We start from the raw sequence: 22299 nt of genomic DNA, 5'->3' as shown, positions 1-22299 counted from the left end.
CCGCCATGGCTTTAACCTTGTTCCCTCCTCGTGCTCCATCGAGGCAAGCGGAATCGCATGCTACTACAAACAATACGTCGCAGGATGATAAACACAAACATGCACAAGAGCAAAAAGTTAGCCCTGCGCCTCCCACTCCAAAGACTCCCATGATCGAAGAGGAGACCGAGGATAATAATAGAATCGTAAGTATATATATACCTACTTATAAATGCATGATCGAAGCGATAGTCTATGGTTGGACAATGGCACCGCTTGGATTTATCCTAAATTCCGGGATCTAAATGATGTACCTGCTTTATTTACATTGTTTGCATGTCCTCTATGTTTTATATATCGTTTAAGATCCTAGTCACTAACCACATCTTAAATATCTAAATAGAGCTTCGTTCCTCCACTACCAACTTTTGCATCAAGGACAGAGTCCAGGTCCGCTTCTCCGGGCCCGCTACGGTCGAGCTCCAACAGCCGACAGAACTCACCAACAAGAGCTGCCCAAAACTTGACACCGCCGCCAACGATGTCTTTGCCACCTCTGCCAGCAGGTGCCGATGCGCCTATCCTCTCAAAAAATGGCCGTCCCCTCAGCCCAAATATTACAAAAGCTCACACTATCTCCAAGGGATCCTATCTGGCTGGTGCCAGAATGAAGGCAAAGGAGACATTCATGCGTCGCAAGGGTAGTATGCCCGAGATCAAGACGGGTGCTCCACTCGTTGTTGAGCAAGATATACCTATGGATTCTCGTAAGTTATTCGGACTCATACATAATAGGCTATTGCTTACATCTATCTAGCAACAATACCAGGGCGTCCTCCAACGCACGATAGGCAAGCCAGTCTTCCAGCGTCGGCTTTCTCGGCTCCTCCCTTTGGCGACACAATGTTCAAACACTCTGAGAGAAGGGAACATAAACGCTCGGCTTCCACAGCCAAGGAGGCTGATAAACCAAAGGTTTTACTTCATAAGCGCTCAGAGTCTACCCTTAAACTTGCTGAGACCCCCAAGTCGGCACATACACCAAAGTTCCCGCCTGCTGTTCCCGTTCCTACACGCTCACCACATTTGCCAACTACGACCCTTCAAACCATTCGGTCGCCTGGGAGCGACCTACCACCTACTGTCCCCCCAAAGGATCCCGCTCCACTCAGTGTTGTCAGGAATGTAACTCAACGAGTTCGCGGTGGTTCGGAATCTGCCGCAGAGAGGCCCCCTCGAACAATCACTCAAGTACATAAGAGACAAACATCTGCTCAAGAACCACGAGAGCAGCAGAAGGTGAAGCCCGTTGCATCAACCGTTGCATCAACCGTTGCTGCAAGCAAGCGTAGAAGCACAGCCAACCGGACTATGCCGAGAGGCATGCGTCCCGTTGATGTTGTCAAGACACTTCAACCTCCTGTGATCGCCTCTCTTCAAACTGCAGCTCGTAAGACTTGTGAAAAGTTTGCAGTTCTTTCCCCTGCAGAAGTTGATACCCTTACAGCCGAACTCGCTTCGCTTGAAGAGCGATGCGAATATCTTCGCAGAACACATCAATCTCTACGATCCGGAAAGAAGGCCCTTCACATGAAGATGCTTCAACACTTACGCTCCGATCGAGGTGGAAGCTTTTCTAGAGAGACTTTGCTCAAGCAGCAAGAGGCTCTAGCAGACCTCGATAGTTCAATCGATGACTGGGAATCCAAAATGGAGAGAGCTGAAACCAGAAGGGCCCAGGTTCATAGAAAATTATTGGAGCACGTAGCCGCTGCTCTAAGTGTTGGCCCGACCCTGGAGACGGCAAGAGCCGATACCCCTCCCTCCACTCCTGAAAATCGAGACAGCCTTCTTGAAAGGACACAATCGATTAAAGTATATGCTCTCCTTGCAGATGTTGAGAATGAGTACGGAAAGTGAGTATCTAATCCTTCCCTTTTTTTTTTTTTTTTTTAAGACATAGTCCTAACATTCTCTATTAGGATCTTCACTGAAGCCCGATCATAATGACTATTCACGCCTAAACATTCACTTTCATTTCACTTCTTATCACAATATTTATCCTTGTATTTCAATAACTTTTTTGCGCATTATGCGACTTATGACGACGACTATTGTCTTTCTATTTAATAATTTTTTACAGGTGTTCTTGCGAAAACCGAACGGCGCAACTGATTTATTTTTTTCTTTCTTCTGATCTTTCCTTCTGTTCCACAAGGAACAAAATCAAGTATATAACACGTATCCGCTCTTTCCTTAGCTTTGTTGTTTCCCATTCCTTTCTGAATACTCTAGCTCCGGCGTTCATGGTCTCGAGTCCTTTTGCTTTGTTGATTGTACCTTCTCGACGAGGAAACGTCCACTCCTTTAGATTGCCCTTTTTTTTCTCTTTTCTTTGTCTTATCAGCGACCTGAGTTCCGCTATATTTCTCTTCTCAAATGTCTTTTTCTAGGTATACTTTTTTCTCTTACTGCACTTACTGTATATCTACATCGCCCATATAAGTTGGCCATTTTTTTTCTCACAAAACTTTTCCCCCCTGTCGTTATTGTCAAAAATAGCACTATCTCTTCTAAGTACTTTACTCCTATTAGAATACAGGAAAAAAAACTTCAGATCAAATAATTAAAAAAAAGTTTACATGTTATGACCTTACCAGACTCCATACCTTACATCTCGCGACCGTTCGTTTGGGCTTCTTGTGAGGATCTTGAAACACATCGCTTTGTCGCTTCTGCATAACTCCAACGTTTAATATAATCCTCATGCACCTCGCCTCCTTGCCTCCGGCGTCTATATTAGGCTTGGTCATAAGTATCACTGGGCCCTTCCTTCAATTGCGAAAATTGAGGATTGTATCAGATTATACTTTTGAGTAAAGCGGCACGCCCAACACCATATAATCGGGTACTCTCCTCCTAGAAATTCCCGCTATTATAACGCTTAGTACGTAACCCTATAATTCCAGACCGATATCCCTCCTGGGGATTTTCTGCGCAACAAAACAAAAAAAACTTCAAGAAAGGGAAAAAAAAAGATAAATTTGGAGGGATAAAGAAGTGGAGACGTATCCATCCTTCGGTGTTTTTTGCTCATCGCAATCTTTAGCTCTTTGACTTATTTCGTTTTGCCCTTTGTTACCCCGCCTACTGTATCATTCGTACAAGGGGAATATACTCGAAGGGGAAGCGGAATTATTCTGCCGGTTTAACCGTACGAACGGGTTCAACATAAGCAGCAAGAAAAAAAAACAGTTTTACATATCTCTTTTAAAGGGTTGAGACAACCTATTGGCCGTTTAGTTCCATAAGATGGTTTTAAAACCCCACTGCGACAGAGTTGACCCGAATCGTGGGGAATTTGATTGACCGTAGATGCATGATAAACGGCCTAGGACATATGTAGCATGATACCCCCAGCATGGGGTTCGACCAGCCGGCCCAGTATATTGAACGAACGTAAATGAAAAAGAGAGAGACAGAGAGGGAAAAAGATGTCTGCCTTGGTGAATTGAACCGATGAGCACAGCGAAATATCAAAAGGATAAGGCGCTAGAGCTCACTTCAGTCTTTGCGGTTTGAACGATACCGCTCCATGTTCATGAGACCATATTTTTTGTCCGGGTTGGGCCCTTGTACCTGCAGCTTTGGCAGCTACACCATGATACTGGAGCCTTGAAGTTTCGTTAAGACAAGTTCTCTCTTTTTTTTTTGCTAAGCTCAATTCATCGTTATTCCCCGGCAAGAATATAGGCTCGGGTTCCTTCCGCGGATTACTGAGAGGGATGTTCACTTCGACATGGGTTTGGAGCTTCTTGGGGGTTCAGGACAGGCCTGGATTCGCGGGACGAGTTATTTTCCGAGCATATTGCACAGCTTCGCGAGGGGCTGCCCAGCTAGTACTGTAGACATGGTAGAAACGGCTAACCAGCAGACAAGAGACCCTGTAAAGGGACAGGCCTGCGAGTCGTGAAAGAGAGAAAAAAAAGTCGACGTCTTGCTCGACCTTGTGTTGCCGTTGTCGTTCTTGGTTATATTTCTGTAAACGTCACCTTCCTCAACGCTACTAGTATCACTCCGGCTTCAAAGCGGAGCCTCGTATATTCGGCAATCGATGCCCAAGAAACTCGTAAGACCGTTCCTATGGATTTTCAGGACCTTGCAAAAAGTTAGCATGAAAATGCTAGCGAAAAAGTCAATTGCCGGTTTTCGGGACCGACGCTTGGGCGGGCGGGCGAGCGCCAAAACTTGCAAAGCTTGCAAAGATGTCTGGGGCCCATGGGGTCGATCGACGAGGCAAGGGTCGTTGAGCAATTCATAAATTTAGAAGACTCTAAGCTTCACAAGGCGCCGGCTTCAACAGGAGCAACTTTTCATCGAAAGGGAAGCTCATTTTCAGGAGTAAGTTGGGAACGAGGCTAGAGTAAGTACATACAATTGTTGGGAACATGTTCAAGAATTCATTACCAAAACCTTCCTCTCAGAATGTATTTTTCTAAAAGTTCGATTGGGACGACTTTGCAATATTTACTAGCTTCCAAGCCAGGCCATATGCGGTGAGTACAAATGTGACTTTATCTGTAGTTCCTGCATGTACCGTTGCCTGGTGTTGGCTACTTCTTCAATTCACGGAATATTTTCGATAGTATCGATCCATTGGTTAACGGAGTGTTTGTGATTTTTATATCGAAAATGTCGCGATACATCTGCATCTACATCTGCACATCTGAGAAGCCCCCCCCAAGCCCCATAGCCACTGGTACCACTATCGACGCCTAAGTCCCTAGTGAAATAACGCATCTAGCGAAACCGGACGGCGGAATTGTTTTGAACCAGCGATCGGGAATCGCAGAAACAATTGTGACAAGTCCTGCATGCATTTTCATATGTTCATAACAGCTATAATATGCCTCGTTGACACGGCCCAGGGCGCTTCAAACCTAGGAAAGAATAGTCTTCTTACCTGCAGCCTTGTCCCCAGAAGTTGGCCCATCGATCTCATCAACCGTCTTTGGAGGTAATATGTATTCGCGTCGAATACCCCGGCTTTATTCAAATACCTTAGGTTTTTCAATTGCTGACCGGTATTCCTGCAGTGTTACGTTAACCGCTGCTGGGGATCCTATGAAGTGCAGTTGTTTCCCGCCTGTCAATCGACGTTGGGGGACCCACTATGCCCGTTGACTAGCTCGAGCTTTGGCCCTGAATATCAAAAACGGCCGGATCTGATACAGCATCCACTCCAACGCCAAGAAGTAAACTTTTGAAGCCTGTGATACTCTTCCCTATCAGTTGGCCGCACGCCACCCCGAGGAAATCGGAGATGGTTTCTCCTTTGGAACCCCTCTTTCACTTCCAGAATTTGTTCTTACGTACTTTTCGATCGTTACAAAGCTTTGAAATCTGTTGCTAATCGCTCAGTTGAGTGCTTGCCTTTCAAGCGAGCCAATGTGAACCCTGGGAAAAACTTATAGTCAGGGGATGTTATACCCCCGGAACAATACCATCCCGCGAGAGTTCCAGGCTTCTTCTTCTTGTTCTTCATCCTCCAGAGTTCCCTTAGTGTGAGAGCTGATAACTTCCCGTTGCCCCGTTTACGGATTGCCGTCTCGGTTCCTCCTTTTGAGTTTTTTCAGGTTGTTTCCCCGAATCCTCTTGCCTGCCTGAAGCAAAGTTTCTTCGAGGCGGGAGACCACCGGACTAGTCCTCTTCCAAAAGTTCCGTGATGATGCTATGGAGTAGCGTGAACCAGGTAGATTGATTTTATATTGGTGCAGGTTCCTTTGTGGTGGCGAACGCTAACTCTGTTAAGGAATTGAGAATGAGGATACCCCACGTTGAACGCCTCGATCTGGGATTTTTGATACTAGGTCCACCGCTGTCTTACAGGTGGCTGAATTCGGACTGGACGAATTGGTGAGTCGATCAGACATCTTCAATATCCACAAGTGTTACCAAAAGGATTCGAAATCGTTCAAAAACGAAAAATCAATAAATCAATAAAGTGGAGCTATGAAGAGGGGAGACCTATAATATTACCGGAAAATGCATGCAGACGTCAGCGTCTTACAAAACTTGGAAGAGATAACTAGGTAATTACCTGTTAAAAGCCCAATATCTAAAAGATCTTATGGGGGGGAAAGAGAAAAAACTATAGTATTTGCATTTTGGAAAACAAAATGTGCAAGGAACTCCCTTGAATGAGGCTTCGGTGAAGGTACCATTCCGGGCAAAACGGGCGCTTGACTTTCCGTCAGTATGGTCAATACAGCCGGCCGTTGTTTTTCTGGAGACGAACAAGCACCATACTGCACGCATGTGAACGTTAACATACAAATGAAGGTAATTAATATTCGTCTAGAGATGCAATTGTAGCCGTGAAGAACGGGATGAAGTCCTCCGTATCAAATATTATATACCTAAAAGAATCATTAAAACTTCAATCATCTCCGCACGCACACACAAATGTATGCACACGCACGCGTCAATAAGATTTGATGGGTGCGGCATTCACACCATAGTAACAGCCCGGATATGTTTCGGAATACGATAACTATATCTGCTACCCGGCCTTCCGATCACGTTTCCCCCTGCCTCAGTGCCCCAGATTACACAAGAAAGAAAGACAGAGAAGAAAAAACGTGGTAGATAATCGTCCCTGAGCTTGAGCCCAGGAGGATAAAGAAAAATGCGCCGCAGTCCCGTCCTCCTACATTAACTAACAACTAGAGTGTTTCGTTTCGCGATTTGCAACGGCGGCCAACACAATTCTTCGTGTTCCAAAATGCTTCTGGCCCGGCTGCGGCGGGGCCCCCTTAAGCTTACGATGCACGCGCACCGGCCGTGGGGTTTTTTATGGTTATAGTGATGTTGTGTTATATATATATTATATCACTCTCCACTCTTAAAAGAATTTCCATTTTCCGTTTTCCCCTTTCACCCAACCATACTTCTTTGAGAACATGCTTACGAGGGGAACTTCCCTCGGTCCTCTCTCTTTTTGTTTTCGGCTTAGGCGCTGAGTTGAGTATTCCTGTTAATCGATTGGACGATACCCGGATTTGGAGATCTCGTTATTGAAAGATGGTTGGATTTTGTATTTTAAGGCAAGCAGGTCGAGGCGCCGGGTAGATAACAGGTCTCTTCTTTCTCTCGTCGACTCGGGCTCCGCCTATGAAATCGTCGTCGCTATCGAAAGTGGATACCAAATCTTGTTTGCGCGCGCGGTGGCACCTGTGTAGTATGTATGTAAGATAATAAGTACTAACTACTATCATATGCATAATATATCATTAATGAGAGTGATTCGGCGTGTGGAGCGGTATCACAGGAAAAAAACCATATAGATGTATTATAGACATTCTAATAGTTAATGCGCGCGGGCGCCGGCACAGATCCACCGACTAGTGGGGCCTACATGCAATTGCAACTATACAATTATACCGATACCTGGTAAAATCTATAGTAGTAGTTATAGATACGAATTTAAAAAACAACCGTTTCCGGACTAACTTCTATAACAAACTACCCACAAGTCCCGTGCGTAACATATAGCCAAAGATCTTCTTTACAAACGTTAGCTCGGACTCTATTATATATATATGTTAACTTGTATGATGAAGATCGTAGACCTGAATTCCATGAATTCATAAAGTTCAAACGAATACACGGACGGGTTATAAATTTACGTCGGTGCCTTGGAGTCGATCAATCATTTGTATGTTATTATATTGTAGATGTACGAGCAAATAACATACACTAGTACGACCTCGTATCCGAATCACTAAACGAGGTATGAACCGCTCTCTTTATCGTATTATGAATTTCGCGAGGTTATATAACGTTAGATTTATAAAGAGAGGGGTAAGCACTTTAACTTATATCTCAATCTACACTATTAATTGATCCGGTGCATTGTATGACCTCCGTAATATAATATAAAGTAGAATGCGTTCAAATCGGTGTTGAGTGTGATGTGAATCTCACTTAATTACTCTATAACTATCACATCCAATCTCACCAGAAGTCATGCGGGAAGTACGTATCAGATATATATCAAACTATAGCTTATCTGCTGTGATACATCAATATCAATATCAGTATACGGGTGATCAAATCTTAGGGAGGTCTCACATGAATGACTGCAGTTGCTTTCGTATTTTGCCGTCCGAATAATAGTAGCCTAAGTCAATGATATGGCCGATTGGAATTGGGGTATCACATATGTTTTTCACATCGCGCATGTAGAGTCGACCTTGGGCTCGCCGACGGATCCAGCGATATCACAATGTTCGGTTCGCAACACAAGAAATATACCGACTCCATCGATTCTTGTTGAGTAATACTATATCGAGCGGGATAACTACATGTATTTATTTCTATGTCAAATATTGCTGAGCTGTATAATTGACGAATCATTCCTCAATACTACATCTGTGGCCAACTGGTCTATGGAACCGAGACTAATTCACGCCTATAAAAGAGTATTCAAAGTGTCTACTTAAGAAGTATCTACTTAAGTATCTATGCGTTGGCTGAAAAATGGCAGTGGTATCTCACCACCGCATTCTATATTCCCTTCTTCGACCCCCATTTTCTTTCCTATAGAAAGAAGCTCCTCCCCATTGAAGGGGAAGTCAGGTATCATATCTAAATAAATATTCTTTTTTTGTCGTGAAATCATAAAAAAGTTGGAGATGTGTAATCTAGTGAATGAGGTGATGGGTGAAAGTAGGGATGCAAAGATGGAGAAAAATGACAATACGGTGAAAGAAGGTAGAGGTGGATACAGTAAGAAGAATAGTGTGCCGTGAGGCAATGTGTGTGATGTGTGTGTGGTTTTTTGATGTGCGTGAGCACAAGGGGAGGCTGTACATGATATAAGATTGAATGGAATACCTCGATAGAGGTTTAGAAGACCCAGTGGAGTAGAAAATAGAGGGTCTCCAAAGGGGGGGAGGAGTAATGTCGATACGATACTTCAATGTTCCTGCCAGTGGAGCAGTTCGTATGATAAAGAAAGATGCGAACTAAGTCCTTGAAAGTGCGTAACCGGTTTTTGAAAGCATTCCGAATGGTGGTTTTACTGAGAGAGAGAGGGTCGAACAGAATCCAACTTAATTGGACATATACTGTTTCAATCCTCGGAGTCTCTCCTTTGCTGCATCCAGGATGTCATCGTCTTTGCAAACCGCGAAACGTAGGTAGTTCTCCGTGAGTTTTTCCATAAGTGATCCAGCTTGAACGAATTCTGTCGGTGGAATTGCAGCAACACCGAGTTCTTTAATCAAGAACCATGAAAGTCTATAGAGGCGAGGTGTAAGTCAAAGAAGGCTCTGCCCGGAGTATGAGAACGATATACTACTTACTTGAAATCACGAGGTCTGGATTGAACAAAATCAGGGAACGGGTAATCCACAGGAATATTAACCTTAGCCATGTTAACCAAGACGAAGTAGCCACCTTCTGGGTCTGTATATGGAAGTCCTAGCTCGTCCCAGATAGCATTGAACCGAACCTGTTTTGCCTTCATCTCACGTTTGGATTCTTCCCAGAACCCTTGTTTTTCAGCTTCCTCGAGACCAATAGCGACAGCTTCCTGGAGGGGCGAGACAGTAGAGTAACAGATTCGAGTGTGAGCAGCAGATACATATTGGATTAGGTGAGGGCGACCAATGAGCCAGCCTACACGCCATCCGGTTGCGTAAAAGCATTTTCCAGCAGATCCAACAGTCAAAGTCAAGTTATCAATCTCGGGGCTCAAGGTGGCAATTCTAGTAAACGGTGTGTAGTATAACCGGTCGTAGACTTCATCGGAGAGGATTATGACATTATTTTGCACGCAGATGTCACCAATTATCTGGAGTTCTTCGCGAGAAAAGATCTTGCCAATGGGATTATGCCTATTTTGTCTTAGTCAGTCGTTTTATCCCTAGATTATGTGATATAGCTATATACGTATATACGTACGGCGTGTTCAAAACCTATATAATTCACTAGTTAGTCTACAGCTCATACAATTTGCATACGATCCAACAGACTATGGACTTACCAACATCCTTGTCCGTGGAGAGATTCTCTCCCTGAGCATATCGAAGTCCACAGCCCAATCACTACTAGGCGTAGTCTCATAATGCCCTGTTGCCGGTGGAATCAAGTTTACATAAACGACCTTCCCGCCAGCCATCTCGATATTGGAAATATACTGGTCGAAGTACGGTTCGAAAACAATAACCTCATCCCCTTGCTCCACAAAGGCCATAAAAGCAGACAACATGCCCTCATTTGCACCGGTAGTTATCGTAATCTCAGTTTCAGGGTCGAGTTCACGACCAAAATGCGGAGAGTAGGCATTTGCAAGAGCTTTCTTCAGACGAGGACGACCTTTGGTGGGGGAGTATTGGTTGCAATCGACACGGTTCAAAGCTTCCTTCGCAGCATCGAGCACAAACTTTGGCGGGTTATAGCCGAAAAATCCTTGTCTGAAGGCCCAGGAATTAATGGAGCGATTTCGATGAGTGGTTATCGAAGAATGTTAATTACCCAAGATTGATGACGGGAGAGACCTTGCTACTCTTTGCAGCTTCGTTGACAATTGTCCAGACCTGCACGAGATATCCAAAAAGATATATTAGCATGCCATTCGAGACGAGGTGAACTTGAACCCCGCAAAAAGCCGCAAATTGATCGTGCCCGAGCGAACGTTGCACAAAATCAAATGACACACGACTCCAGAAGCCAGCAGTCGAAGATCGAGGGGGGGAAGCTGAGTAAACAAATGGAAAAGATCACATACATCCTGATTCTGGTTCGCAACCCGCTTGGCCGGTCGAATTTGAGTAGCCATCTGGGCAGCTTGAAAGACGGAGATTCCAACGTTTCTTCCAAGGTTTGGGACGTTTGTTGCAGCAGATGCGGCGGACTGTCTAGCGAGGTTTGCCGCGGCAGCGTTTGCTACAATTGGAGATGGCGACTGACGTAAGAACACACTACGATAAATAGGGTTCAGAGGGAAAATTGGTATGAAGGGCCGCATTGCGGAAAAGAAGAGAAAAGAGAAAAGAAAGAGAAGAGAAAAGGAAAAAAAAAACTGAAAAAGAAGCAGAGGGGAGAGTGTCGAAAGGGAGATTTTAAAGTATTTACGGAGAAGCAGAAACTAGAGACTCAAGGGAAGGAGAAAATAGTATGTACAACAACAACGTTCTCTCGATACCACCGTCACGGCGCCGGTACGGTCGAAATACACCTAATCCGGACTGGAACGATGTCGCAATTCCGGAGAGTATGTTACTATGTGTCTATCCCTCGAAGGATAGCAGTTTTCGTGAGTCCGCAGACGGCCAGTCGGACAGGGACCGAGATAACGAAATCAGGAAAGAAAGTCAGAGGGAATATAGTATAAATATTGATACAAAGAATCGAAACCGCAATCTATCAATCTATTATTCACTCAACTATCTACAAAAACGAGATAGCTAGTAGACGATAAATAGCAGAACAATGGACAAAAAACAAAAAGAACGAAGATATGAAGGGAAAAAAGTTTGCAGGCGATAGGGTAAAAAAAAAAAAGTGAACTGCGACATCCAGATAACCTTTCAAGATCAAGACCTGGGGATGCTAGCAACCTTAAATCATTAAGCCTATAGCCTATAGCCAACCCAATCAGCTCTTTCAGCTTTCTCATTTCAGTCGCATCGGGATCGCATCCCTCGACCCCTTGCACTTTAGGTCCTTTAGGTAGCTTGGAACCTGCGATCAAGCTTGCGACGTGAATGCCGCAGCTCGTACGGGCCTGCCGTCTTGCGCTCGTGACCCTTTCTTAAGATTGCCCCTCATCTCCCGTGATGCCCATCGCGGGGCTGAAGCCGGCTTAGTCTACGCCAACATCGGGTCCAATCGGGTGCGGCTTGTCAAGATTTCCTTTAAAGGCATTAGAAACCGGGTTATTGGGCGCCTGTTCAATCGGCTTACCGTATTCTTAGGTAAGGGACTTTGTATTTTGGCAGCCCGAAATTGCAGAACTGCAAGAAAAGAATGTCAAATCATCGTTAGCGAATTTCGGATTCGGATGTAAACGTCATCTGGCTAAATAAAGCTCACGGGTATTTGGCATTCCGACGGGGTACAAAATTTAATAAATTGCTTCTAAAAATCCAACATTATGCAACGCAGCGCTCTTGTTTCGCATCTTGTAGGCGCCCGTTTATAATTTATGCAGCCTTGTTCCCTGATGTCGGTTGGTCACGCGCCTGATTAGACAACTTAATTATAACTTTTCGAGGATAGCTTCCGATGTATCGATAATAGATCGGGTTTGGCTTCCGCTAGTGATATTCAAATACAATAGTGTGGGGTTGGGATGTTATCTGTTCTCTTATCTAACAGTATCACAAAGTCGTATACTATACCAGTCTATTAATACATACTAACTTAGGTGTACCCTGCATAAGTATGTTAATACCCTATATGGTTATTTAAATGTTACCCGTGGAGCTTAATATTGGTGTTGGGGTCTAGCCCTTAAACCAGGGACCGGGCCAGCACCATGCATTACTATCATGTTAACCGCATATATATGCATACGGACGTCATAGAAGAAATGTTCATAAAGCACTTGACTAATCGATAAGAAGATTGGATTAATCAATAAGAACCGACTATTACATGCAAGCCACAAACACTGACAGTTAATTGCGAACCTCAGTTGACTATATAGAAAGGACCCCCAAACACCATTCCCGTTTCAAACCTCCCATTACTATTACAAAATGCACACAAAGTAAGAAAGCAAACCAATCAATATAACTCCGCCCGAGCCTCCAGTTTTTTCCATCCCTTCTGCTTCGCCATACTCCTAATCCCCATCCCAAAAGAATCTCTAACTGCCAAATCCGCACCCTCTTTCACCAAAAGCTCCACAATCCTCTCAACCTCCTCTTCTTCCTTTCCAAACCTCACCGCCGCATACAACGGCGTATGCTTCATCGTACTCGTCATGTATAACCTTGCTCCAGCCCCCACCAATTCATTCACATAAGAAAAATCACCTTTCGCTGCTGCCAAGTGTAACGGGGTATATCCCGTCTCCACGATTTTTGAGTTTAAAAACGGTCCTTCCTTCAGTAATAATTTTAGAACCTCTAATCCTTCCTCGCCGTTTCCGTATTGTACAGCTGCATGAATAGGACTCCATCCGTCGTCACCACTTATACGAACGTCGACTTTGTTCTCGATCAGAAACCTTGCTATATCCGCATGACCACCCTTCAATGCCAAAAATAATGCCGTCCTCCCAACGCTATTCCCATCATTTTTGATCTCTTCAACTCCCTTCGGTCCTAACCAATCCCATAATAATTTCAAAATTTCGAAATGTCCCTTCTCAGCCGCCGTAAGAACCGGACTCATCCCACTAGAATTATAACACTTAACCTTCGCCTTAGCCTCCAACAACACCCTCACGGTCTCCAAATGTCCAAACTTAACCGCCAAAATCAAAGGCGTAGATCTGGATTTTTCCGTTTTAGCTTCAATATCGGCTCCATTCTCCAATAATAATTTAATCCCATCTATCCAACCCTTTTCGACGGCTTTGTGTAACGGTGTAAACCCGTCTTTGGTTTCTGTAGCCGTGATATCGGAGGTGAATGGAGGTGATGTGAGGAGGAGGTTTAGGATGGATAGGTTTTCGGAGTATGCGGCGAAATGGAGGGGTGTCCATTTTTGTTTCCCGGCTGTAACGGGGTAGGAGTAGTTCTTTGATGAGAGGATCGATTGAACTTGTTCTAGAGAACCGTCGCGGATGGCGGTTATTAGGGCTGGATATGGCATGTTTTTGTCTTGGTTGAATATATATAATATATATATATATAAGTATATATATATATATATATATAATACGGTGAAGCTTTAATCGAAGACTCTTCGACTAGATAATCTGTAGGCTTGGGTTCAAAAGATCCTGGGGATGATATCGAGATGGAATTTGATATATTAATACTGTAGGTAATATATAATATTTAATTTGTGGATGTATATCCTACAGACTTTTAATCGAAGTAATTGCCGAAGGATTTACTGATATAATATACTGTCCTAGATATACCCTGACGTACCCCCCTAAAACCGGCTTTTGTATCCATGTGTCATCGGTTCGAAGAGCTAGAATGGGATGATATCCAGCTTTGGTTAGATATGCCGCGGCCTTTCGCGAGGCACACACTAGTTACTTGTATTACCAGACAAAAAAAAAAGATCCCTTCGGAATGTTCTGTAGCCAAGGCTTTTCCGAAAAATTACTGCAAGCTGAGGAAGGTTTCAAGTGGGTTCGGTAGTTTTGAAGTATTCTTTTAGGACGGACCTAAGATGGTAACTACCTAATCCTGTCATGTTCGGCGTGACATATAAACCCTTAGCTACTTAAATACTTATAAAGCAAAGCAAATAAAATCAAAGTATTCTTACCGTCTCAGCCCGGGGCGGGACGTACCTGTTATGAACAGGAACTTGCTAACATTCTCCCCCCCTAAAAATAAAAAAACTCCAGTCAGTTAACATAAAAAACAAAAGTTTTATGTATGAATACAATATTCAATACCTCGAACCACATTGGGATTTTTAAATCCGCTTTTTGAAAATCAACAGGTTGACCATTCTGATAGCACTCGTGAGGTGTTTCTCCGTTTTCGAGAGCTTTAAGGACTGCCTCGATGTTTTTTAATTGACGAGCGTTTTCTTCGGGCTTCTCGAGGAGTTTCCTAAGATATTGAATTCGTGGGCCTGTGTCTATAGGAATCGGGATAAATGGTTGCCAGATACGCGCTGGAGCCTCTGGATTACTGATATTATCACCCATATTTCTTTTTGTTATGTTACAATTGATGAAGTGTGTATCTGGACGGCACGGCAGAGTGGCTGTTATTCGGTGTCGTGAATACTATACCCTATCAAGTTATCGGTAGTCTGTAAAAGTGGCTCATGACGGTGGTCTAAAAAGCTAAATTATAGATGCTTAGGTACCTCCTAGTGCGCTAGATATCGGTAATATTATTCTAAATACTAATTATGATCGTCGCTGATCGCGAGAGCTATCAGGACAAACAATATTCCGAATACAAATACTTGTAAATATAAATATAGTTACAGATTTGTTATAATTGTGTTAGGTAATTGCTCGCTGCCACGTACGACGCTATTCGCGCTCGACGAACAAAAACTAAGTACTTGGTTAAGAAAGGTTTCCATCGATCCCACCGCACATGCAACTATATCACAAAGGACTTCCCAACTTCAAATCCCCCAGCCACAATTAATTATCACATTTAAATCTAAAATATGCATACCTAAACCAAACCAAACCAAACCAGAAAAGAAAAAGAACCTTCCGGTTCCCAAAGAAGTATCTACCCCAATCCAGCAAGCCGTACATACCAGGAAACCCGTAGTTAGGCTAGGGTAGGGCCCGCCGTAGCACATCCCTGCATGAACAACGGAAACGTAACAGAGTTATGCATGTCAATAATTCAGCCATCCGAGAAACAGCCTTGCACGGTTAATTCATTAACCAACTAACTGATAGTAATAGTAACCTCTTCGCATAAACACAAGCCGACTAACTAGGTAACTTCCTTCTCTTTTGATACCCTCAAACCCGGTTTTATACACCCCACAACCAATAACATTATATATATGGTTTATAAATCTGGATGTATCATATTAGAATACTATTGGTCGCAGATTGAAACTGTGTTGGCAGTCGGAAACGGCACATTAAAGGCCTCTCTCAATTTCGGTTTCGTAAGGGGCCGGGCCGGGGGTCATACATGTCATCATATATTATGAGGATCTAGGAATGGATAACTCAATAGCTTCCACTTCTAGATCCTCTTCAATCATTCCGCTAATTATAATTATAAATTTTACTTGATGACGAAGAACATGTATGAAACGGGAGGAAAATGGTATAAGTTCTTTTCTTTTTTTTGGGGGTGTGTTAACTCTACTCTGAAGATTTTGATTTCAAACAAAGGATCTCCCTCCCCGCTCAGATCTTCTGTCTCGAAAAAATACAGGGTGCATATATACTATTCTGTACATACTACACAATTGATATCATCCAAAACAATATGGGATATCTCAAGATAAAAATTAAGGAAAGGGACAAAAGAAAAAGTGTATAACAAAGGAACAAAAAAAAAAACCAAGAAAAAGAAGAAAAACGCCAATAAACGCCAGCTCCAGATGCAGATAATCCCTCCCGCAGAGAACCAAAAGAACGGAATGCAAGAGGAGGATAGAAGAAGGAGAAGATCAAATAACAGAAAATGCCCAGATGATGGTGATGATCGTAACCTTTGTCGTTAGTTTTTTCAAAACAAGAAAATATAAAAAGCTCAAGTGAACGGGGTATGAATTATTATTTTTCCACCTCCGAGGGAGAACAAAAGAGAAATGAGCGAATAAAAATACTAGGTATTCACAAATGTAAAGGGAGACGAAAGGGAAAAAAGGCCTCTTAATTAGGCATAACGCACACTCTGACCCCTCTGCGGCTCTTGCTGCCCGTAAGGCGGTGCGTATGGAGGTGCGTTGCCTGGCTGCTGAGGATGACCGCTGTTGGTTCTCATATTATTATAATAATCCAATGCTGCCGCTTGTTCCATATAATACTGTTGATCATAGCCGAACTGGTTTGGCGGCATCTGTTGAGGAGGAGGAGGGGGCATGTTTCCTCCAACACCGCGATTCTGGCTGCCGTCCCGTCGACTAAGCCTTCTCCCAGCATTACTGGGGGCGTAGGGAGGGGCGACATAACCCATATCTTGCGGTGGGATGAAAATTGGTGGTTGTGAACGGAGCTTTCTACGCTTGACGCGACGGATGCAGCTACGGATGCAGCACCACAGGATCGAGAGGACTATGAGGCCGCCGATACCAGCGGAAAGGCCGATGACAAGTGGAAGATGCTGTAAAGAAGCTTGTTAGAGTTATCGTTCTCATGATATATAGTCTGGCTCGAAACTCACCCTCTGGATCCAACTCCTGACATCATTGAACACACTATTACCGACACAGGATCCGGATCTGCAGACTCCAGACCCACACCTCGTGCCGTCGACGAACCACTGTTGCATCCCGTAGCAAACGCCTTGGCCAAGTTGTGGGGATGTACATGTAAGTTGGCAGTTAACATCATCGCAACTCTTGGTATTGTTATTAACGCCCTGGAGAACGCCAACCAAACTGCGACACTGAGCGTCACGATTGGTACAATGCCCACTAGCACAATAAGTACCAGCGTCTGCGTCACCGCATGATTGGCCATCCGGAGTCGTAACATCTGCTGGACAGGAAGAACTGCCACCACTGCAGGTTTCTTCGGGATCGCATGGACCGTTACTGGGGCGGCAGACTTGGGTATTCGGGGCGAATTGGCATGTGCCTGTGCAGCACTCTTCGTTCGTGGGACTAAAGGTGGATTACTATTAGCAGCACGTCCATAGAACATTATTATACTAAGATGTTGTACTTACTCGCAAACGGCTCCGGTACGGAAACGGCAGGTACTAGGATCACAGCAAGTAGAATCACCACCGCTGTCACATTCCTCACCCTCTTCGACGATTCCATTACCGCAAACACCCGCCACAATTGTAGGAATATTACGGTTAGCAGACAAGCAGTTCATATTAACAGTGCCCCGGCTAAGTCCGGTACAGATATTGCCGACAGTGCAAGCGCTGAACTGAGTGATAGAATCTCCGGTAGAGGGGTTCATGATGAATCGCCCGCCAGCATCGCAGCCGTTCGATGAGAAAGGACAGCATTGCGATGTAGCAACGTAGGCTTCATCTTGACAAGCTGCTGACGTACAATCATGTACTGCTCCGAAAGTATGGCCGACCTCGTGACTAAAAGGTTTATTTATTAGCAAATATTGATTTTGTTATCTTGCATTGCGCGATTAGGCTTACGCTAGAACTTTGTATTCCTGGTTGGTTCGGGCTACAACGTTGGCTCCGCTGACAAAATTGGTGTTCTGGCGGTTGGCTTCGGATTGGCAAAGAAGACCCAGCCATGCAAGTCCAACAGATGCCCCAGTAGGACAGTTGGTGAGTTGGGTCCAAAAGGCCAGACCGTCGCCAGACTTTGTTCCTCTCCACTCAGAAAGGATATTCAAGCGGTCTTCAATTGTGGTGTTGCTGGAACATCGCAAATTCCATGGAGCAGTCTGAGGCGCAGTGACCGGGCAGGTTTCGTTTGGATTGCTGACAATTAGGTTGGCAAGGCCAAGGGTGATGTTGAAGGTTGATTCGAAAAGAGTCGATGCCTCGTTGACTACACTGATGATGTTCTGTCGGACTCGCTCTCCGTTGTTTCCGAAACTGGCAACGTATTCGCAGTCCGCTACGATACCCATAAGAGCGACCTTTCTGGTCGACGGGCATCCCACGGTGCTTCCGATAACGCTCCTCAGGTTGATACCACCACCGAAACCACCAGCTAGATAAACTATTAGGATTTCCCGCACATACTGAATCTCATGTTATAGGAGGAGCCTTACAGCTGTTGTCGACCTGTCTTTTTTTCATCCGACCGAAGATACTGTTGGCACCAAGAGGATTCCAGCTAATATCTCTCTTCATTCCAGCGCTTTCCATAATCTGCCTCCTGATTTTATGATTCGGGTCCGTATTGAAAGCCAAATCATCAGAACCGCAGCTCTTTTCGGCCTCTATCCCTCTTTTATGTTGAGATCTGATGCCTTCGTTGATGTCCGAGTCCCTCACAACGACCATAAATTCCTCCTCACCATCAAGGTGAGGGTCCTCGTCGTGCTTGGTTTGCATATAGCCGGACCTTAGTTGAATATGATGGTCATTTCCGTGAATTGCGAAGGCACCACCGAACAAAGGTGACTCTCCATCCTTGTAAACGTATATCCTGGCGTGTCCGGCATATTCCCATCCGTGTTCGCCCATTAAATAACTAGTCCCCTTGAAGACCTTCTCTTGACTCCTATCTACATTCTCGGCCTGGACGATTTTGCCATCGGCGCCCATGTACTCGATTTTAACATTATGATCGACAACATCATGATTCGGCTCCAGCGAAAGTTTGATTTGTTGATACGGCCTGTCTATGGAGAAAGTGATCGAGAAGTCGGAGAAGGCGTGGATACGTTGTGATGTTCCATCGGCGTGGATCTTGACATCTTTGATGAGCCCGACAGACGGGACTGGAGCACGGCGTGCTATCGAGTGTGCTAAAAATATTGACGAGTGTCAATCAGCATGTGTTTTTACTTCTCTTATCCGACGACGGGTGGGACTGGTGGGGAGACGATCACCAGGTGGGTCGAATATCGAAGGGTGCAAATAGCGTGTAGTGTCTCTCGACGACGACGACGAAGCACGAAGCGCGAACATACCATGTGAGAACGTGAGAAGTAGAGATAGTAATACACCTGTAATCAGGGCACCTATCCTGTGAAGGAACACCATCCCAATCCGATCAGACCAAGATGGATATTACCGTCGATACCAAATTCCGACCTGACAAGACAAAAATGAACGGATTATTGATGCCGACCCGACCGGAATGTCCGGAATGCCCCTCTAGATTTACAACCCGAACGAGCGACCGAAAAGACCAGTTCGTTTGGTTGATTAGTTGCTCAACGAATGCCGACAAATGAGGACGACGAGGAAGAACGAGGGCGATGATCGAGCGCTAGCAAGGTCGTTAATTTTTGTTTTTTTGTTTATAATATACCGATATGTTTCTGCGAGAGCGTTTAAAAACGAAAAGGAAAGAAACAGACGAAGCCGTGGAAGGGCCCGAGGAGATATAACTATCTCTTTCTCTTTCTCTCTTATTGAAGCAAGAGAGTAGTATAATAGACTGGATTAAGCTGGGCTGAATCTCAGGGCAGGAAAAAAACGTGGTTGAAACACAGCGAGGCAGGAAACCTGGAGAGGATGGCAAACATCAAAACGCTAAACGCCGGATATGAGACCCCTTTCGACGGATCCCCTTCGATCCTATTATATACTCCAAACTCTCGCCTCGGGCCAAGTCTTTAATTTTTAATATTTAATGGTTTTTTTTTATCAAAAAAAAAAAAAAAAGAGGTTAGTAGATTCTAATCGTTGTACCGTTGGTGTCGAGGAGTATAAGTAAGTATTTGTAGTGGGCGAAGAGGCTGAGGCGAGGAAAAGGTGGAATGGGAAAGAGCCAAGATCCAAGGAACCAACGGCACTTTGGTCAGCAGGGAAACGGAAACTAAGAATAGACGATGCTATTTGAAAGTACTTCGGCCCTGCACAACCCTCGTAAAACCTGTCTTGTCGGTCTGCAGGCTGTACTATGCCCGTATGTATGTGTATGTAAGTAGCTAAGTGCGGAGTCTGAACTTGTCCCTGCCGATGTTGATCCAGTGTGCTCGTGGTTGCAAGCTGACGGTCAGATGCAGCTACACACAAAACAAGATCTCTTTCTCGAACTATTTCCTCGAGGCTGAGATTAGTCCGGCCTACATAGTATCGTGGATACTCACCGATCTATTAACATAATATCGACAACTAAGTATGTACCTACCTTTTTTACTGCTCTAGCATCTACATCTATGTACTGACATCTAGAGAAATATCCACATGCACTTGTCTTTCAAAAGAAAATCTGCTATCGACAAAGAAGTCTCCTCGACGACGCAGACGGCCAAGCCGGGCTAAGATGGAAAGGCGTCGTAAGTTCCAAGCTCTGCTCCATGATTTGAATTTCTGGATTCCAAAACTCTGCTTGACAAGAAAAGCCCAGCCCAGGTTCCTCTTCAATCAGAGGAGACGAAATGATCAGAAAATTCTGTTCTACTCGACTCGCAACTTGATGTATGCCTAATAAATGAAGCCTGTGCTACGTGCTCCATCGTGGCTAGCTAGCAGTCGACTAGTCTAGCCCCAGTCCTGCTGTATCGACAATCTATCATCCCGTAACATCGCCCCGATCTCTCTCAAGATCTTTAAAGCCTGTTGACAAAGCGGGCTGTGCAATCCTGTAGACGCATGAAGGCCTTCAAGCCAACATTTGGCCGCACCTCGTGTCGACTCTGGACCCCACTAGCCTTCATTCTTATTGGCTGTTTCACGGCCGTTTCCGAATTCGCACCACCTGCCAACCAATTCTTTCTACCGAGGCTGGGTCGCTGCCCTTTCGAAGCTTTTCGTGTTGGAAAGCTTCCCAGTTCTCAGTTCTCAGTTAGGTATTTGAGATGCACGAGCGAAAAATAAAGGCTGGGCACTTTGCGAATTGCGACTCCGAGCCAGCCGATTGGTTTGAAAGCCCCTCAAAGGAAGCAGTGAAACCCACAAAGATCGAATCTTCTCTCTTCAAGCCTTATTTCCTGTGGTGTGCTAATAACTCCGAAAGTGGGGCTTAAAGAGGTCGTTTCGAAGTGAACGCGTAATTCATATTTGCGCAGCTTCCATTCTGCATTGGTTCGCCTAATCGAATACGCCCATCTTCTCCACTTTCTTGACGGTTGCGGCGTGATACCTTTTCTTCTATCGAAGAAAAAGCTGCTCATACTACCGAGCTGTAACCTCGCTCAGCCAACCTGTCTCACGAGACATCCGAACCGCTTCTACTGTGCGGGTTCTGAAGGGAAAGCAAGAAGTTGGTCTGCTTGATTATGAAATCCTGACCCAGGGTTTCCAATCTTTTCAAAGGACAGGGATATAATACATGACAGAGCGGTAAGTCCAACAGTAGCATTATTGGGACGAAACAATTGGGCAGCGGCATGATAAAGGATGTGTCAGAAACCGTGGAGCATAGGATACATGAAATATTTAGGCACCAAACATCCTAAGCAGGGTTTGAGATTTCATCAAGCTAGTGTTCGCGCTACATTGTCGTCTTCCCAAGATCGTTATATATACTCCCTGTCTCCTAAAACATAAGTTCTGACATATATTCACAGTGAATATATGCATACCTATACTGTTGATGTGAAAACTTTAGAAAGCAATCGGAAGCATGCAATTAAAGACAAAACAAATATGTTTATATACCTCTAGCCTCGAATCCAGGCTAATATACCTCTTGGTTATATTAAAATACATAAAACTCGCCACTTCGTCGTCGAAAGTACTGCCTTAACTGTTGAACGTTCGAACTAGTACAAGTGTGTATTTTCCCTTGGCGACATCCACTATGACAAAATACCACGCAACACACTGTGACAGTCTCGTAACCAAAACACTATGATCCCAAATATGAACACCGATAATATGCAACACCTTTTTTTTTGGTGACCGC

At 44.5% G+C, this 22299-nt stretch overlaps 4 protein-coding genes across 4 annotated transcripts; 1 reads left to right on the top strand and 3 right to left on the bottom strand.

The window, feature by feature from the left end:
* Nucleotides 1–5: 5 nt before the first annotated feature.
* On the top strand, nucleotides 6–1986 carry AOL_s00081g306 (uncharacterized protein; the record flags this gene model as incomplete). The annotated part of the gene is made up of 4 exons (XM_011125123.1): nucleotides 6–185; nucleotides 383–746; nucleotides 797–1895; nucleotides 1962–1986. 4 exons carry the CDS (start codon nucleotides 6–8, stop codon nucleotides 1984–1986), a joined length of 1668 nt encoding a protein of 555 aa, XP_011123425.1.
* A 7109-nt stretch (nucleotides 1987–9095) lies between these two features.
* On the bottom strand, nucleotides 9096–11014 carry AOL_s00081g305 (uncharacterized protein; the record flags this gene model as incomplete). The annotated part of the gene is made up of 6 exons (XM_011125122.1): nucleotides 9096–9282; nucleotides 9348–9881; nucleotides 9949–9962; nucleotides 10031–10460; nucleotides 10522–10583; nucleotides 10775–11014. The coding sequence occupies 6 exons, from the start codon at nucleotides 11012–11014 to the stop codon at nucleotides 9096–9098; spliced, it is 1467 nt and encodes a 488-aa protein (XP_011123424.1).
* Nucleotides 11015–12777: 1763 nt separating this feature from the next.
* AOL_s00081g304 (uncharacterized protein) lies at nucleotides 12778–13812 on the bottom strand (the record flags this gene model as incomplete). Its single annotated transcript, XM_011125121.1, has 1 exon — nucleotides 12778–13812. One exon carries the CDS (start codon nucleotides 13810–13812, stop codon nucleotides 12778–12780), a length of 1035 nt encoding a protein of 344 aa, XP_011123423.1.
* A 2687-nt stretch (nucleotides 13813–16499) lies between these two features.
* Nucleotides 16500–19409, bottom strand: AOL_s00081g303 (uncharacterized protein; the record flags this gene model as incomplete). The annotated part of the gene is made up of 6 exons (XM_011125120.1): nucleotides 16500–16946; nucleotides 17007–17448; nucleotides 17514–17891; nucleotides 17955–18483; nucleotides 18545–19246; nucleotides 19331–19409. The coding sequence occupies 6 exons, from the start codon at nucleotides 19407–19409 to the stop codon at nucleotides 16500–16502; spliced, it is 2577 nt and encodes an 858-aa protein (XP_011123422.1).
* Between the last annotated feature and the right edge of the window lie 2890 nt (nucleotides 19410–22299).

This window comes from Orbilia oligospora (assembly GCF_000225545.1).
Source record: "Orbilia oligospora ATCC 24927 unplaced genomic scaffold scaffold00081, whole genome shotgun sequence".
Classification (NCBI taxonomy): Eukaryota; Fungi; Ascomycota; class Orbiliomycetes; order Orbiliales; family Orbiliaceae; genus Orbilia; species Orbilia oligospora.
Note: the sequence above shows the minus strand (reverse complement) of the source record. Positions and strands in the feature narration are given on the sequence as shown.